Genomic DNA, 19,688 nt, shown 5'->3' with positions numbered 1-19,688 from the left:
AAGGCTCCATCTACATTCAATTAACTGGGGAAATGGTTCTCATGGTAATGCAAAGGTGATTTAATTCCAATTACATGTGCAAGTTCAGATGGCTCTCTCTCTTATCAGCACAACCTTTAAGCCGGGCTGAGTAGGCACTCAATTTGAATAGTCCTCATGTAAGGAAACAAGAACAATGGATAGACAATGTGACAAATGTGGAAGGCTAAAACAACCTTGGTGCTCAAGTGCACAATAGAAGGTGCATTATTAAGATTATAACCGGAAATAATCCTTTTGTATGAATCTGTGCCACCGTGCCTTTTTTTTTGCAATCTGTTAATAAAGTATTCAATCAATCAATCAATCTCTGAAAAAAATCTAAAATACCAAAGGGTAATTTGGAATCTAGTACAGTAAGTTAAAAAAATCACATTTTAATATGGGGTGAGTGTCCATGTTACCTTGTGACTCTAGCTAGCTCAGGGGATTGGCTTTGGTTGAAAACAACCACCAAGGCATGCTGAGGGTCCCAGCTGCTCCCTGTGGAGAAATAGGAATACAAAGGACCTTTGATAGAATGTCACTGCCGGCCTGATACACCCTGACAGAAACACATACACAGTGTACACACACACGCACACACACACACACACACACACACACACACACACACACACACACACACACACACACACACACACACACAAACTTCTCTTCTCACGCACAAACCTGCACAAAGCCTTTCACAAAGTCCTAACTTTATCCACGCGCCTACAAAGTGCCTCCTCCTAGAAGCCCCCATTTTACGTCACTGCAACTGCAGAGAAGAGCATTCGTCATGTTATTATTATTTTTTTACGGAATAATCAGTTTCGATGAGCGTCTGGGGGTATTCTCTTTCCTTCCGGGGGTGGGGTGCCTTTGTCTTTCTGGGAGCTGAGTAATCATGTGATTAAGCTCTGTGCCAAAGTGCTGTGCATTACGCCTGTGGAGCCAGAACGCACGTACAGCCCGCCAAAGCTGGACGAGTGCCAGTAAACAAATGGTGCTTCATCCATTTCTGAGTGATGGAGGAATTGGGGGGAGGTGGGTGCAGGCAGCAGAGTGGGTGGTCTTGGGAAATCTGGTCCCGGTCTATCTGTCAAGTTTAAATGTTTAATCTCCAAACTTGGAGCACAAATGAGGTTCTGAATAATGATAGGCACTTATGTTGACTTGCCGTGGGCTATATAAAATGGGCAGTATCAGCATGGGCAGGCTAGATATTCATAACCTCTTATGTAACCGACCGTATCCTATAGGCTTATTATGATAAAATCTTGTAGAATGCATGATCCTGGAAGACGCATACAGTAGCACAGGGCATTGTTGTGTTCTCAGTGAGCTTCTTCTTCTTTTTTTTTAATGATTCTTGCTGCTAAGATTGGAGCCAAGAAAACAAAGGAGAAAGCTGCTGTATGCTATTTTAGTTTCCCCCATGTAATTTATGCTGATCATATTCTTACCACAAGCTAGTTGAGTAATGTGCAAATCTTTAAATTGCATTCCAGTTTGTAACACACTCTAGTGTCTGACTGAACAATGGCTTCATACAGCACCTCATGCTGTATTTTTATTTGTATTTTAAGGCGTTGTAATCTTTTGACACAGACAGCGGTGTACCAGTGTCTATTTATGGAATGAAAATGACAAGAGCAGACACGACTGATTGTGTATTCATGAATCAGCCATGCAGTTGCTGTTTCAATTATTATTGGTTAAGAGGAGAGTAGAACAAAGGCTGATTGAAGAAAGGAGAGAAAGGATAGAATTGTCTGGGCTGGTCATCTGTTGTGTTATTATGTTTGTATTGTGTTGTGTGTGGTGTGAATATAATGTGCGTGTGTTCAGTAGAGACAGACACAGACTCAGTGGATGAGGTCATTTTGTCTGTGCGTTAGATCAACCTTTCTTAAAAATAAGTCCCTTTTTGGTGCAGGCAAGTACAAATTGCAACAAACCCTTTTCGTGAATTAACTGTCATTCAACATCACCTGGTGTGACTGACCCAATCCTTAGCTTGCGATTGGGGTCAGTGTGCCCTATTATTTAATAGTGGGTATATCACTGAATCAGCAGTAACTTATTTGCTGTGATTTTTCTTTAATTCAGCAAGTTGACTGAAATGATCAGAGCAACTATACTGTACAGGCCAAATGTGTTTAGCAGGCGGAACTGAATAATGCCTTTTGTTCAGGCTGTCACAGTATCAATTGGACAGAAGTACATTTCAGTATGGCAATTTTGCAGCGAGCACGCACAGATAATCTGTGACATATTTTGCTTTACCAGTAGATACACACCTCGACTCTGTCAGCTTTTTCCATTTGTCAAACTTCCTCCTGCCGTTATTGATTTTCCAATAGTGCTCTGCCAGTAAGTGTTGATATCTGAAGCTATAGCCATACAGGGAGCAGTGTCTGGGAGCTCTGGTGAAAACAAGGTCTAGGGACAGGAAGTTCAATACATTTACCAAGAACACAAACCAAGTCCCTGTTGATCCTGTCTCTGCATCAATTGCATGCTGGAAATTAACATCTGTTAAAGAATGGTTAACTTAAGACTACATCCACACTAATATATTTTGTTTTAAAAGGCAGAATCCTTTCTTTTTCTTTTATCTTCCTTTTCTATGTAGCCAATCTTTTTTTTTGTTGCTTTTGTCCGCCGATTTTACACAATTCTGTGTTGCCATGGTACCCTACTTGCTCACCTGCCAGAGACAGACTCCACAACAGCCCAGCATAGGACTCTAGTGCAGTGACAAAGACCCCCAACCGTACAATGCCGCTATAAAGCACTATCCGCAGTTCAGAGTCGCTCCGCTCCTGGTGTAGTCTGTGCCTAAAGTCTCCCTGTGGGATGTACTCTTATTTGCACTGTCACATAGGCATGTAAGTTACAGAAATACTGTAAACATAAGTTGCACAAACATATACAAACACACAAGCCCACACTCAAAAGACATACAGACCCTGACCATCACCTAACACGGATGCATGCAAAACTACTACTACATTTAACTCTGTAAAACGTTTTAACTATTTTTTGGCAGCAGAGTAAAGTAGCATTCTAATACATTCTATGTTGTACATCCTGTGCCTCCCGTTTCTCAGCGTGCCCCATAGCGTCAAGGGCCTCAAGGCGAGCCTGTCCCTATCTCCGTCAGGGCCGGGTCACGTGGCCAGTGGTGGACTTGGATCGCCTATATCTAAGACGACCTACTGTGAAGGGGTGCCTGTGGAGGACATGCAGGCCTTGGCCATCACTACCCTGTCAGCAGCAGACGTAGCCAAACACTATGAGCACATCCGCGAGCTGGGCAAAGGCACCTATGGCAAGGTGGATCTGGTGGCGCATCGCACACAGGGTGAGGTGAAATGGGAACGGGTCAGACGAGGAGAGAAAGTTCTCATACAATGTATTCATTCCATGTTTTCATGTCTTTTGACAGGGCTTTATGTACAGTGTACGTTATTCTGATCTTACATGGTTGGCTGAATAAATAAATATGTTTTAGATTTTATTAAATACAATACAGTACATTTAGATCCGAATAGACAAATCAGAATAGCTCACAATATTGAAATAATTCTCAAGGCACTGTAGTGCAGAGAGAACCTTTTCAGTGCAGTAAAATGAAAATGGCTGCTGTTTGGTTTACTTTGGTAATGTTTGTAAGACTATAATTGCCAGAGTCCTAGCTCAGGTTGAAGTGCGAGCTATAAAGAGTGCATTGTAAAGTCTTAGTAGAGGTAGAGGGCACTAAAGATTAAACGTGCTGACTGCTGAGTGAGCACTCTAGGCTTGTATATCAGCAGCTGTGGTAGTGAACAGCTGGTTGTGTGTGTGTGTGTGTGTGTGTGTGTGTGTGTGTGTGTGTGTGTGTGTGTGTGTGTGTGTGTGTGTGTGTGTGTGTGTGTACTTACACGTGAGTGAGCACAAGAATGAACATAACAGCTGACATAAACTTGTAGCATTTTCTGCATCAGATAACTCACTTTCGATATTCAACAGGTTGTTATTTTGAGTAGAACTACTGTTATGTCAGCAACATTATCATTCAATTATTTTTTATTGTGTTTATTGATACACTGCAAAATAAGTATTAAATATAATGTTATGCATGCCTGTCTGTGCTTTTTGTTGTGTATGCGTACTTTTCAGGCACCAAGATGGCCCTCAAATTTGTTACTAAGAACAAGACAAAGCTGAAGAGTTTCCTGCGGGAGTACAGCCTAACTGGATCACTCGGCTGCAGCCCATTCATCATCAAAATCCTGGATGTGCTCTTTGAAACCGAGGACAGCTACGTGTTTGGACAAGAATATGCCCCTGCTGGGGATCTGTTCGACATCATTCCCCCCCAGGTAGTACCACCATCATGCATGCCCCCACTCCTGATCTTCCTGCTTCCTTCCACCAGTAACCGTCCATCCTCAGCCAGAACCGCTCCATCCAATCCACCGCCATGTTGTGCAGCTTAACAAGCTCTCCAGGGGACTGGAGCCTTGTTTCAGGCCCAGAGTTTCATGCGGTGCGGAGCTCTCGTCAGTGCGTTCCGGATGGTTCGACCTTGATTTCAAGGTCCTCCTGCGGATTTGTTAAAAATGAGAGCAGTCTAATCTTAGAACCTTTTGTTTCGGCATTCTGCTGTACATCCCACTCTTCCTCTCTGCACCCTCACTTACCCCGATTCTCAATCTATGCAAGCAACGGCACCAATACAGTACAATACGTGTCTATCTCTTTATTTATAATGTGTAATATTCTCCCTTCTCGTCCCTTAACCCATTTAGACCTGAGGACGATTCTACAAATGTATTCTAAACAGTTTTCTGTCAGTCGTTCTCAAACATTTTCATGTCAAGGACCCCAAAAATTATATGTAATTGGCCACGGACCCCCATCTGAAAATATGTTGTTCCATTGACTCCCCCAGAAGCAAAGATTTGAGTTAAAAACGCAGTGAAGATTTTAATGATTTCTCAAATCAATAGCAGATCTACAAGCTCCGAGTGCCGCGCTACGAGCTTGTAGATCTGATATTTTTCAATAGCTAAAGTATAACATAATGCTTAAAACATCCTGAATGGATTTATTTCTGCATACTTACAGTGCGCCTCCATTTATTCTTTGCTGTCTCATCAACTTTCCGCCAGTTTCACATCCCCTGTTTTTCTCCTCTCTCATGCTCACTCTCTTTCTTCTTTCCTTTAGGTGGGCCTGCCAGAGGAGATGGTGAAGCGTTGCATGCAGCAGCTGGGGTTGGCGCTGGACTTCATGCACAGCAAGAGCCTGGTCCACCGGGACGTCAAGCCCGAAAACGTCCTCCTCTTCGACCGTGAGTGCCGCCGCGTCAAGTTGGCTGACTTCGGCATGACCCGCCGCGTGGGCTGCCGCGTGAAGCGCGTCAGCGGCACCATCCCGTACACAGCACCGGAGGTGTGCCGCGCCAGCCGATCTGAGGGGTTCCTAGTGACCACTAGTCTGGATGTGTGGGCGTTCGGTGTGCTGGTGTTCTGTATGCTGACGGGCAACTTCCCCTGGGAGGCGGCACTGACGGCTGACGCCTTCTATGAGGAGTTCCGGCGCTGGCAGAAGGCAGGGTGCCCTGCGGGCACATACCCGTCTCAATGGCGTCGCTTCACAGACGATGCGCTGCGCATGTTCCAGAGGCTGTTGGCCGCTGAGCCAGAGAAACGCTGCGGAGTCAAAGATGTCTTTTGCTTCGTCAAATACGAACTGGTCAGTGAGCTCCGGCGGCGAGCATCATATCGGGCAAAGAGAGGAGAAAGGTCAAGCTCAGGGGTGTGTATGGGGAGCTGTCCGTCTTCCTCTTCTTCACGCGCAACTCATAGACTCACAGATCCATCCACCCCTCCGGGAACATCGTGCCTGCGCCCGGCACCACTTAAGCGCAGCGTCCTCTCCGACCCACTATCTCATCAGAGGGAGGACTCTGGTGGACAGCACCACTCCCCAGGCCGAGAGAAGAATAAGAGCCAGATGGTGATGGCCACAGCCATTGAGATCTGTGTGTGAGCATATCAGCAGGATCAATGGAGTCTGTGAGTCTTGTAAGGTGGTGAGGTGTTTTGAACATTGATATGATATGGATGAGCCCAGTGACGAATCCGGAGCTGCAGACAAAGACAAATAGTCCAGAATGGTGGACCATTGGGTCCACCATTCTGGACTATTTGTGACTGGCACACACTTTAATGGTTTGATTCCACTGATGTTCTTTTTCCCAGCGACGTATGGTGCCATTTTGTGCTTTTGTTCGAGCACTGTAGCAGTACTAATAATTACAGAATTAGGAACAATGATAACCATTTAGAAGCAAAAAAGTACATTATCACAGACAAGTCAGGGTCTATACCTTTTTTTCTCAATCACTACTAGGCCAAGATCTCTCTTTTCTCTCTAGTCATTCTAGTAAACAAACAAACAAAAAGCAAAACAAGAACATACAGTACATACATAAATACAGTATAATAAATTAAGGGCACTTAGAATGGTAACAGCAACAGAGTCCTTATGGCCACAAGACCAAACAGCTGCAGAGAATACAATTAGACCTTTTCAGTTTCCACCATTAAATAAGATAAATCATTAACCGTAATATATTGGATAAACCGTCCCCATATCTTATCAAACATATTCTGTTTATTCTTCAAAGTATAAGTAATTCTTTCCAGAGGAAGACACAATGATAACTCCCTAAACCACTGAGCAATACTGGGTTTTAAACTGACATATTTACTGTAAGTACGTTTAAGTGGCATATCTCAGCAAAGATGGGTGCCTCAAATGCATAAAAATGAATAGAAAAGAGAGATCATGTCTTTCAAGGGATAAAAGTTCAAAAGAAAAATGAAATCCTAATGTAGCAGTTTTCTTTGATATTTGATTGCTACCACTACAGTCTGGACTGAGGCAGACATTTGATGTCAGGCAGCATCTCAGGACATTTCAGCAGGTCACGCTTCTAATCTTCTAAATGTCAAAAGTTACTGATCCACCATTTCCAAGGAAAACCAATGACTGACGGGAACGAAGCTCTTTATGTTTTGAACTGCCGTCAGTGACGTTCATCTCGACGTCCTTGGAGCCCGTGTAGAATACAGGGATTGTTTGTTTTGGAACTGTGAACTGTGAAGCACCATGAGGGGAAGAATTTTTTTTCTACCTGCTGTGTGTGTGTGTGTGTGTGTGTGTGTGTGTGTGTGTGTGTGTGTGCACGCATGCGCGCGCAAACTGATAAAGCACAAGATTTTGTTATGGAAAAGAAAAAACATCGACTTTATACTATAAATATATACTTAAAAAAGGAATGCAATTGGCCCACTTATATGTTCCAATATTGGAACATGTGAGTGTGCAATTCTATTCATTTATCTAACCCAGAACCCTGAAGTGATGTGCATAGCTTTTTACCATAAATATTTAACAGGTCTAATGGTACACGATAATGTCACTATGTCAGGTAAGTCAACCATGTAGCTCTACGTTCTAAGGGGAAAGGGGTTATAGAGTTAGCACACAGCAAAATCCTGATAATTTAGTTCTGAGATGAACATGGCACTGGCCAGCAAGCCCAGTGGGCATACAATGCCATGTGCTTCAACATGTGCTTGTTACACTCTCAAAGCTAGATTAACATTTTGGATTTCACTGTGGAGTTATTTATTTCTATTCTTATTTATTTTTATTTTTATTTTTTGGGGGGGGGGGGATTCATTGGATGTAGCAACAGAATAAAACAAAAATATGTACAGTATATCAAAATGTATAAAAAGCGTGCTGTATAGATGTACTGTAAGTTCACATGGTACAATAATGGTAGCAGCTGCAGACGTCAAGGATTGATCCATGCAGTTCTTGTTGTACTGATTGATTAGTGTGTGCCATTCGTTTCTCCCTTTCCCTGAATCATTACCTTCGTCTTGAGTGACCTCCATTTCCTGAATCTTATCAGTGGTGCCTCCTGGTCGTCAATAAGCTGCGCCCGCTCTACTTTCGTGTCAGTAGAATTCCATCAATTAAAGCAAAAAGCCCGCTGTGCAGAGTGGTGACAAAAACACTGGAGGCCAGAGAACCCCTTGCAGTGTTTCTCTCTCACCACGTCTGCTCACCTTCATCTGCCCTCCACTCCCGACCTCTCGCATGTGTGTTTGAATAGCAGAGCCCAGCCATATGTTGGAGGGGTTAATGACCTCTGTTATAAGCCTCTGCGCATGGTGCAGTCAGGATTATTGATCCTCGTCTGTGCTGTGCTTTGCAAGAGCCCCTTTTCATAAAGTATTACGTCAAATCTGTTCACATTTAAGAATGATTTCGACGTGCACGCGCGCACACACGCACACACACACACACACACACACACACACACACACATGTATTGGCATTGATTATAGGATCCCACTCTCTGTTTACCTCTACACTCACCCTTACTTACCCTGACAGTCCATCAACTCTGTTTCTGTAGTGACATGTGTAAGTGCTTCTCTGTTTCACAGCAGCCATCTCCTCTTTCTTTCACACTCACTCTGATCTATAATAAACTGGTTTGATGAAGATGTAATCATTTAAAGATTAAATTGAATTATAGAAGATATTGCCTATGTTAAAAAATGTTTTGCAACTGAAGGTCGCAGTTAATTTAACTGCTACAGGTTCTAGCGGACCATGGCTTACTGGTGCTGAAGGCTTAACATGGGCTTTTTGAACATTTTGGGGGGCCCACAGCGAGGGGCCTCTTATAGCGAGAATCACACCGCATAAATCAAAAGAAAGCCCAACTTGTCCACTTCAATTTAAAAAAAAAATTATGATTCTACCATCTTCCATTCTGGAGATATTGACCTTTTTCTAACACCTGCTTTTGCCTGCACGCTGCTTGTGAAAAAAAACAACAGAGATATGGAGGCCTGAAGTTGACAGACATTTCAGTTCAGTTTTTTTAGTTCAAAAGACCGATATAAAATTGAGCACAAATAATATCCTATACAAACCATATACCGAATGAAAGCCCTGAATGTCTACTTTTAGGAGGAAAACAGTACACATTGTACACATATACAGTTTGTCACTAATTGGCTATTGAATGCAGCTTGCGCCCACCAGAGAACTTTAGAGAAGGCATGGACCCGAAGAACTATTATTCACAAAATAAGGCCTATAGCGACATGTACATACTATATACCGTATGAAACAGTAGACTCTCTGCTTTCATAAGAAAAATACCACCCAGAAAAATCACACCCCTGTGAAGTGAGCAGTGCAATTGCACTGCTCACTTCACAGGGGTGTGATTTTTATTATTATTACAGTATTAGTATTTTTATTATGAAAGCAGAGAGTCTACTGTTTCATACGGTATATAGTATGTACATGTCGCTATAGGCCTTATTTTGTGAATAATAGTTATTCAGGCCCATGCCATCTCTAAAGTTATCTGAAAAAGATAATTTTAGAGAAAGCATGGACCTAACAACTAAATATTCACAAAATAAGGCCTATAGCGACATGTACATACTATATACCGTATGAAACAGAATACTCTCTGCTTTCATAAGAAAAATACTAATACTGTAATAATAATAGAAATCACACCCCAGTGAAGTGAGCAGTGCAATGTTGCACTGCTCACTTCACAACATTGCACTGCTCACTTCACAGGGGTGTGATTTTTATTATTACGAGTAAGACGCGCGAACGCGGAAAGCGAACGCAGATCGTAAATTGCAATAACAATTAGAATAAATTACAGACATGATCTGCAGGGTGTCATAGTTAGTGCTTGGACCACGCCAGCTCCATATATGGTCACAAAAGACGCCATCACACTCATGTCACCACGACTCAGCCATAACCATATAAGGAGTCCCCAAAGCAGGACCACGCCATCACACTCATGTCACCATGACTCACAAATCACTCAGCTCCATATATGGGCACAAAAGGGCCAGGTCCACATATACAGTAAGCGGGACAGACAGACACACACACACACACACACACAGACAGACAGACAGACAGACGTGATCTGCTAGGTCTCATAGTAAGTGCTCATTGCATTCGCAATTACAGTATTAGTTTTTTTCTTATGAAAGCAGAGAGTCTTGATGCACATTATCTGATCATAAAACGGACTTGGAAACTTTCTTCTGCCTGCATCGTGGTCAGTCTCTCTCCTAAGTTGTTAGAAAATATAAATCAGCCTCAATCGTAGCCCCATATGTGCCCTCTCCCTACGCTCATTGAACTCATTCTGTGATTCGAGCTACAATCGCAGTAACGGGGGGGGGGGGGGGGGGGCAACATGTCCAGACATACCACTAACCTCATCGATCCAGTCTCGCGTATCTATAAGGTGAGACGCGAGACTGGATCGGATTGTGTCTGGACATGTTTGGAAAAAAAAACAACGAGAAAAACAACGAGAAAGGGGGATGGTTGGTTGGATGCGGCAGCAGCAGAAGCAGCACGTCAACGTATTTGGAAGAAAAAAAACAACGAGAAAGCACCACCTGTCGTTGCAAGACAAACACCCGTATGTTGCTGATAGACAGATAATAATCGATCCGATTTTGTCCTGCCGTTCATTTTAACTATGGAATCGTGCATTTCCTGTCCGTGTACTGTATCACTCAAAATCCCCATACATGGGGAAAGCCCCCATAAATGGTGCCCAGGTCTTATGACATTGTGTGACATCATCAGGGATGGAGATCCCTGATGTCATCAATATTAGCATATATATGGCTGTTCCTTTTGCTGAGACATTTGAAAGGAAATTATTACACTAGCAGCGCTGCTAGCGAGTCGCGACGCTCATACATTTATCACCAACCATTCATCACCACCACACTGACTGGTAAAACGCAACCAGCATGGAGTTGAACGATGCTAACCTTCAATCCCTCACTGAGTTCATGAGGAAAACATTGGACCCGGATCCAACAGTAAGGCGTCCAGCTGAAAAGTTCCTCGAGTCAGTCGAGGGAAACCAGAACTATCCCATTCTGCTCCTCACTTTATTGGAGAAATCGCAGGACAATGTGATCCGGGTCTGCGCTGCCGTTACGTTCAAAAACTACATCAAGAGGAACTGGCGTATTGTTGAAGATGAACCAAATAAGATCTCTGATCCGGACCGGACAACAATCAAAGCCAACATTGTAAATCTGATGTTAAGCAGCCCGGAACAGATTCAAAAACAGTTGAGTGATGCCATCAGCATAATTGGAAGAGAAGATTTCCCTCAGAAATGGCCTGATCTTCTAACAGAAATGGTGAATCGCTTCCAAAGTGGCGACTTCCATATCATCAACGGCGTCCTCCGGACTGCCCACTCGCTCTTCAAGAGATATCGGCATGAGTTCAAGTCAAATGAGCTGTGGTTGGAGATCAAACTGGTTCTGGACACATTCGCTCAACCTCTCACTGAACTGTTCAAGGCCACCATTGAGTTGTGTCAGACACACGCTACAGACATAAATGCCTTGAAGGTCCTTTTCTCCTCGCTCACACTGATCTCGAAGGTCTTCTATAGTCTCAACTTTCAGGACCTTCCAGAGTTCTTTGAAGACAACATGGAGACGTGGATGTCTAATTTTCATAACCTGCTGACATTGGATAACAAGCTTTTACAAACGGATGATGAGGAAGAAGCAGGCCTCCTGGAACTATTGAAATCTCAGATCTGTGACAACGCTGCTCTGTATGCTCAGAAATATGATGAAGAATTCCAGCCATACTTGCCTCGCTTTGTCACTGCTATCTGGGGCCTTCTGGTGTCTACTGGCCAGGAGGTCAAATATGACTTGCTCGTAAGCAATGCGATCCAGTTCTTGGCATCTGTGTGTGAAAGGCCTCACTACAAGCATCTGTTTGAGGACCAGAACACACTCACTAGCATTTGTGAGAAAGTTATCGTGCCCAACATGGAGTTCAGAAGTGCTGATGAGGAGGCTTTTGAAGATAACGCAGAGGAATACATCCGAAGAGACCTGGAAGGATCAGATATTGACACGCGTCGCAGGGCTGCATGTGACCTGGTCCGAGGCCTGTGTAAATTCTTTGAAGGGCCTGTCACAGCGATCTTCTCCGGCTACGTGAGCTCAATGCTGGGGGAGTACGCCAAGAATCCAAGCGTAAACTGGAAGCATAAAGACGCTGCTATTTATCTTGTCACATCTCTTGCGTCTAAAGCGCAGACTCAAAAGCATGGAATAACACAAGCCAATGAGTTGGTGAATCTGGGAGAATTCTTTGTCAACCACATTCTCACAGACCTCAAGTCTCCTAATGTTAATGAGTTCCCTGTGCTGAAGGCAGATGCCATCAAGTACGTCATGATCTTCAGAAGTCAGCTGCCTAAAGATCAGCTGCTCCAGGCCATACCTCTGCTGGTAGCTCACTTGCAAGCAGAGAGCACGGTGGAGCACACTTACGCTGCACACGCCTTGGAGAGGCTGTTCACCATGAGAGGGCCCAACAACTCTACACTTATCACTCCAACAGAAATGGCACCCTACACAGAGCAGCTGCTCAACTACTTATTCAAGTCCCTAGCTCATCCTGGATCCGCAGAGAATGAATATATCATGAAAGCTATCATGCGCAGCTTCTCCCTTCTGCAGGAGGCGATTGTTCCCTACATTCCCACTCTGATTGGTCAGCTCACTCACAAGCTCCTCATAGTCAGCAAGAATCCCAGCAAGCCGCACTTTAACCACTACCTGTTTGAGGCCTTGTGCCTTTCCATCCGGATCACCTGCAAGGCCAGCCCCACCACTGTCAACAGCTTTGAGGAGGCCCTCTTCCCTGTCTTCACTGAGATCCTTCAGAATGATGTCCAGGAATTTGTTCCATACGTGTTCCAGGTGATGTCCCTGCTCCTGGAGATCCACGACAACAATATCCCCAATTCTTACATGGCTCTGTTCCCTCACCTGCTGCAGCCGGTGCTGTGGGAGCGCTCGGGAAACATCCCCCCTCTGGTCCGCCTGCTCCAAGCCTACCTACAGAAGGGTGGAGCCACCATCGCCAGCTCTGCAGCAGATAAAATACCTGGTTTGCTGGGGGTCTTCCAAAAGCTTATTGCCTCAAAGGCCAACGACCATCAAGGTTTCTACCTTCTCAACAGCATTGTAGAGCACATGCCCCCAGAATCCATCACTCAGTACAGGAAACAGATCTTCATTTTGCTCTTCCAGAGGCTACAAAGTTCCAAAACCACCAAATATATCAAGAGTTTCTTGGTGTTTATTAATCTCTTTGGGGTCAAATATGGAGCCATTGCTCTACAGGAGATTTTTGACAGCATCCAGCCAAAAATGTTTGGCATGGTGTTGGAGAAAATAGTCATTCCGGAGGTCCAGAAGGTGTCTGGCCCTGTGGAGAAGAAGATCTGTGCTGTTGGCATTACCAAAGTCCTCACCGAGTGCCCGGCCATGATGGACACGGAATACACCAAACTGTGGACCCCCCTGCTACAGGCCCTGATCGGCCTCTTCGAGTTGCCAGAGGATGACAGCATCCCAGATGATGAGCACTTCATTGACATCGAGGACACACCAGGTTACCAGACCGCGTTCTCTCAGCTGGCCTTCGCTGGGAAGAAGGAACATGATCCCATTGGAGAAGCTGTTGGCAATCCTAAACTCTTGCTGGCCCAGTCGCTCCACAAGCTTTCTACTGCATGCCCGGGACGGGTTCCATCAATAATCAGCACCAATCTGGATGCAGAGGCTCTCCAGTACCTGCAGGGTTACCTACAGGCAGCAACAGTACAGTTGGTTTAAAACTAATTAGGAATGCACCGGCCCGGGAGTGGGCGTCATGTCCCCTGAGCCAAAGTAGAGACCTGCTTTGAATGAACCTAAGGTTTCGTTTGACTTCTGACTATTCTAATGGATACACCAGAGATTGTATGGCTAATAGGCTATTCTGCTTTGATTTGGGATGTGCTGTTTTTTTAAAGGAGTTTTTTAAACAATTGGGGTGTAAAAAAAAAAGACAAGATGGTTGAATTTGAACTGATTGATTGAACTGATTCATTACTTTTTGTTGTTTCTGCGTTATCTTTTTTGCATAATGGCAAGATGAAAGGCTAGCTTCAACAAGGATTTGGGGTGAGGTTTCATCTAACAAAATGTGTCGGTTTACTTCAATGACAGCAACTGAAACAAGGTTCAGAGAGGTGTTCTGGAACATAGCCAGACGGTCAGATCTCTGCCTAGTTCAGTGAATGGTCTAAAATTGGATGGAATTATACAGGAAAAATAAATAAATAACCACTTAACACAAAACCAGTGCAAAGACTGTAGGGCAATATACAATATTTATCAGGTTTGTTATGATGGATTCTCAGGCATCGAGGCCCATTCGTTGAATTTAGATTTCCCACGCATATCGGTAGGCGTGATCTCTGATCGTCAGGCTATGTGAGGCTGATGAGAAATGTTTTCTTTATTTGTATGCCTAAATTCCTCTTTGTCTTTAATATACTGAGTCTGTAATCTTTGTGGTTCCAACATAATGCTTCATCTTTTTCTCTGCTTGTAACGTAGCTTTGTCTTCTATGTCTGATCTTTGCTTCTGCACTGTTATGTGAATAAAAAAGGCACTTGTTTAGAACATTGTGTTTATCCTGGGGAAAAAAAAAATATATATATATATATATATATATATATATTAGCATATATGTCAGAACCTGTTCTGACGTTCCATATGTTGATCCTTCCCCATCCTTCCTCTTCGATGTCTCCCTTTTGACTGATACCCGTCCATTTAAACTAGACGGGTCTGCCCCAAAGTTATTTGTCCCGGCAGCCGGCGAAGAGTTCTCAACAGGCCTGAAAATTAAGGCCCGGCTTTACCTGGGCCGTCATTAAACCCTGTACACTCAAGACACTGCCCTCGCTGCCATCCTTAGATCTCCATATATGGAGCTGACCTGTTCTGACATTCCATGTTTGTTTGTTTTTTTTGTTTTTTTAACATTCCATATGTTGATCTGACCTTATCAAACCCTGTACACTCAAGGCATGCTCCAAGTATGGCCAGTGCACGCAACCTCGCCCTTATGGGTGAGGCCGTTTCTCGCCCTCAGGCGTCTTACTGGTATGTACAGTACAAGTGTACAAGAAAAATGGTTGAGGTTTATGTAAACTGTGGCCGATGTTGACAAATAGACAATGCGTAGTAACGCCGGTCCAGCAGCCAGGCACCACAAAGCTGGATATTCCCCACTTATCGATAATTATGATATACTAGAACATTATTTATACAAGCTCAGTGGTACATATTAATCTCTTATCTCTTAATTATTTGATTCAAATATCAGACTAGTATCATACCCATTCATTCACCATCTTCAGTCTGTTTTATCCAGTGGTTCTCAATCATTCACCATCTTCAGTCTGTTTTATCCAGTGGTTCTCAATCATTCACCATCTTCAGTCTGTTTTATCCAGTGGTTCTCATTCATTCACCATCTTCAGTCTGTTTTATCCAGTGGTTCTCATTCATTCACCATCTTCAGTCTGTTTTATCCAGTGGTTCTCATTCATTCACCATCTTCAGTCTGTTTTATACAGTGGTTCTCATTCATTCACCATCTTCAGTCTGTTTTATACAGTGGTTCTCATTCATTCACCATCTTCAGTCTGTTTTATCCAGTGGTTCTCAATCATTCACCATCTTCAGTCTGTTTTATACAGTGGTTCTCAATCATTCACCATCTTCAGTCTGTTTTATACAGTGGTTCTCAATCATTCACCATCTTCAGTCTGTTTTATACAGTGGTTCTCAATCATTCACCATCTTCAGTCTGTTTTATACAGTGGTTCTCATTCATTCACCATCTTCAGTCTGTTTTATACAGTGGTTCTCATTCATTCACCATCTTCAGTCTGTTTTATACAGTGGTTCTCAATCATTCACCATCTTCAGTCTGTTTTATACAGTGGTTCTCAATCATTCACCATCTTCAGTCTGTTTTATACAGTGGTTCTCAATCATTCACCATCTTCAGTCTGTTTTATACAGTGGTTCTCAATCATTCACCATCTTCAGTCTGTTTTATACAGTGGTTCTCAATCATTCACCATCTTCAGTCTGTTTTATACAGTGGTTCTCAATCATTCACCATCTTCAGTCTGTTTTATACAGTGGTTCTCATTCATTCACCATCTTCAGTCTGTTTTATACAGTGGTTCTCAATCATTCACCATCTTCAGTCTGTTTTATCCAGTGGTTCTCAATCATTCACCATCTTCAGTCTGTTTTATCCAGTGGTTCTCAATCATTCACCATCTTCAGTCTGTTTTATCCAGTGGTTCTCAATCATTCACCATCTTCAGTCTGTTTTATACAGTGGTTCTCAACCTTTTCTGGATCAGGGCCCACTAATCTGACGACTTGAGGTGTAACGTGTTAAGTGGTGAGATGGGAGGGCTGCATGTATTTTCAGGGCATTTTTATTTGAATGATCAATCAATTGTGTTGTGGCTTGGATCAATGGAGCTAATGAAATATACTTTAAGTCCCCATTTATCCGCATCACAATTAAAAGAAAGAATACAATAACTTCATAATGTTTTACATTCATTCATTAATTTTTAGTAGTGGTATAATATCATTCAAATCTTAGTGTTTTGCTAAATGATATGTGGCCCACCACAGTGGCCCCCGGCCCACCACAGTGGCCCCCGGCCCACAGGTTGAGAATCGCTGGTCGCTGATTAACCATAACCCAAAGACCTGACAATATGTTGACTGTTACCACTCTCCTAATGTGACCCCTATTCACTTAATTCATGAGATGTGTTTTGTTGGTGGAGAATATACTAGTCCCTCAGTAGGATGTAGGATTGTGAAGTAGTCCTGCCTTATGTCTAATACTTCTTTCTGTCTGTGCAATAATGTACATGTAGAATCGGTAGATAAAGACATGGTTAGAGTAGATAGACATATATAATGCATATGATCGCTATAGACTACATGTAGCCCTCCACTTGACAAGTGAGTTTAATATAAGCAGCTCTCTGCTTTGTTAAATAACCATGTGCATACTGACACTGTTTTGAGTCATCACAAGTGTAATGTTGTTTGTCATGGACTGATAAGACAGAAATCAATGAATATTGCGAGTATTGCATAATGTAAAAGGAAAAGTATTTTAGCTCTAGAGAGTAGCCTCCCATTTACCTCAGTCCTGTCTCGATCCAACATGTTGGTTTTTCTGCCAGCAAGTATTGTATAGCCTAATGTAAATATTGTATCATGTCTTTAACACAAAGAAGAAATAAAATGTTTTAATATATGTTAAAATAAATTTGTGTACTTGAACTTGCTGCTCCTGAGCAGTGAGCATTATTGTCTGAAATTAGAAATATGCTTCCGTGTCCCCTAGGGTAGGTACCCTCACAAAAACATGCAGTAATCCTGGTCTCTAAACTGCCTCCCCCTGGCTGGCCGGGGCGCCTGATGGAGGGGAAAGGAACTGGTTGGAATAACGTGTTCCTTCCACGCGCTACGTCCAACCAGGGAAACTCCCCCCTGTCAGGTGTAAAGGAGCAACTTGGACACTCAAGCATGAAGGAAGCATGAGTTAAGTCCGTTGCTCTCCCCAGGTTGGCGGAGGGTGTGTAGAGCCCAGGATCACAGTAGATGATTGACACAGGAGTGAAAAATGGGTTACAAAATCGTGGGATAAAAAAAAAATAAAAATAAATATGCTTTCATTTTTGGTCAATCCAGCACAGCACTTAGACACCCTAAAGCTACATATTTCAGCTCAGATCACATGTAATTTCCCAAGGCTTCAGTTTGCCTAGCTCTGGTCCATAGCGTTATACGGAAGAAGTCCTTAACGCTATGGACCAGAGCTACAGTCTGCCATGCTTACTGTCTGAGACTGACCTCCGGGACTACTTTAATAAGCCGACGTCCTCCTGCAAGCCCAATTAAACTACTGTAGATATGAGTTATCTTGCACCCTCAAAAACTAATGAGTTGAAGGACAGAGAGAATATGACACTGCAGATAGGAACAAAATCAACTCCACCCACCCCCTAATTCATTGTGTTATGGTTGTCTTGTCAGGGTCGAGGAGTTTGGGCTGGAACATAAATGGGCCGGAGTTTAGACATGCTGCCTAACCCTTACTGCCGCCAAGCCTAATCAGTTCAGACAGTGCAGAAGAAACGAAAGGTCAGCCAGGGCTCTGTCCCATGTGATACCCTGTTCTCCGCTGTTAAAGGGCTGCTACAGTTCTGCCACTGGGCTTCTGTACTGTTTATTTGCAAAAGGCATTCCATAGTTCATGCTGGAGACACAAATGGATGCAATGGTTCATGAGCTGAGGCATTAAATATAAATTGGCTTGAGTTTGCAGGTTCTGTGTAGAATGATACTAGTGGGTATATAACCCAGAGCTTTAAGACGATCTTGGACTAAGCCAAATTGAGTCTCTAAGGGATAGCTTTGCAGAACTGGTGGTCACTGGGTGGTAACTAAGCTTCCAGTAGATGGTCAAGAAAGTAGGATGGGTGGAAACCAACGTGAAATTATCTGTCTGGATGCAGCTGTCTCAACAATATCAGATGTTAAATGAGGACTAATGTTGGAAACCAGAGCTGTCAGCTGACTATATCTGACAGTCAGACCTGTAGTCTGACAGACAGAATGTAGTATTTTCTCTTTATCCAACAATCTTTTGCAATGTGCAATGCATTAGATTCACCCATTACCACACAAATTCAAACACTGACGGCAGAGGAAACCATGAACACTCATCGTGAGCAGTTAGGGGTTGTATTACTTCAAGGACACTTATAAGCCCGAGATGGAACTGGGAACCTTTATTTTCTCTAGCCGCCATACTCTACCCCCCAGCGGTGCCACTGCCTGCTGTCTTCTCCCTGTTAATATTACTATATTACTGCTCTTTTCAAAGCCAGATAAGGGGGGGGGAAATCCTTTTGTAAACAGAATCAATAGACATGTGCATTTCCACAAATGTACAGTACTGTGTCTGTAAATCCGTTGTGAATAGCTGAATAGTAGAAAGTAGAATTTTTGGTCTACAAGAAAGGAGATGCGGCTATACCCAAATAAATGCACTATTCTCTGTGGATGATGATGCAAAGCAAATTCCATGGCAATCCAGCCAGACATTTTCGAGATAAGTATTTTGGCACCAAGTGGTGGACAGATAGATGGACCGACATTGTCTTGTAAACTCCCTGCCATACGATCTCATTCTGCATCACCATTATTCACGGTGACCTTCACATTTCTATCAGGCTGCATGTCTGACTGTAACAGAGCTCCCAAAAAGATGGTGCTTTTGACTGTGGGGAAACCCTAGCAACAGGGGCCTTGGTCTGTTAATGGGAATCAGCAACACTTCATGGTAGGGGCTGTCAGCAGAGAGATATTCCATGCTCTGTCACATCTTAGCCTGTTAGTGGCTGTGCATAAAAGACTCTGCTCTGCTCCCTCTGATCACAGCTGGAGAGAACAGAGTGAGAGAGAGGGGAAAGGGCTTAGATTTAGAAAGGGTCATACAGTATACTGTTCCGTGTCCGTCTTTTTAGCAGCAAGTGGGAGAGAAAGAAGGGTATGAGTATGAGAGCATGCTTATA

The 19,688-nt window shown here is 43.4% G+C and overlaps 2 protein-coding genes across 2 annotated transcripts in view; both read left to right on the top strand.

Moving 5' to 3' along the window:
• The window catches only part of sbk1 (SH3 domain binding kinase 1), an 11,347-nt gene extending 5,183 nt beyond the window's left edge, over positions 1-6,164 (top strand). Inside the window, exons 2-4 of the mRNA XM_080788562.1 lie at positions 3,138-3,391; positions 4,189-4,391; positions 5,242-6,164. Coding sequence (XP_080644688.1) covers positions 3,138-3,391; positions 4,189-4,391; positions 5,242-6,066 — 1,282 coding nt within the window. The 3' untranslated portion in view covers positions 6,067-6,164. The remainder of the gene's footprint in view (positions 1-3,137; positions 3,392-4,188; positions 4,392-5,241) is intronic.
• Positions 6,165-10,820: 4,656 nt separating this feature from the next.
• Positions 10,821-14,667, top strand: LOC308332860 (exportin-2). The gene has a single exon (XM_080788977.1). It carries the CDS (start codon positions 10,923-10,925, stop codon positions 13,836-13,838), a length of 2,916 nt encoding a protein of 971 aa, XP_080645103.1. The 5' UTR covers positions 10,821-10,922; the 3' UTR covers positions 13,839-14,667.
• The last annotated feature ends 5,021 nt before the right edge of the window (positions 14,668-19,688 follow it).

The sequence above is a fragment of the Protomyctophum bolini genome (assembly GCF_963924005.1).
Source record: "Protomyctophum bolini genome assembly, chromosome: 18".
Taxonomy (NCBI): Eukaryota; Metazoa; Chordata; class Actinopteri; order Myctophiformes; family Myctophidae; genus Protomyctophum; species Protomyctophum bolini.
This window is presented reverse-complemented; position numbering and strand designations above follow the sequence as displayed.

Excerpts from the sequence above, each read along its gene's own strand:
- LOC308332860 (XM_080788977.1), top strand. The coding sequence starts at position 10,923 with ATGGAGTTGAACGATGCTAACCTTCAATCCCTCACTGAGTTCATGAGG.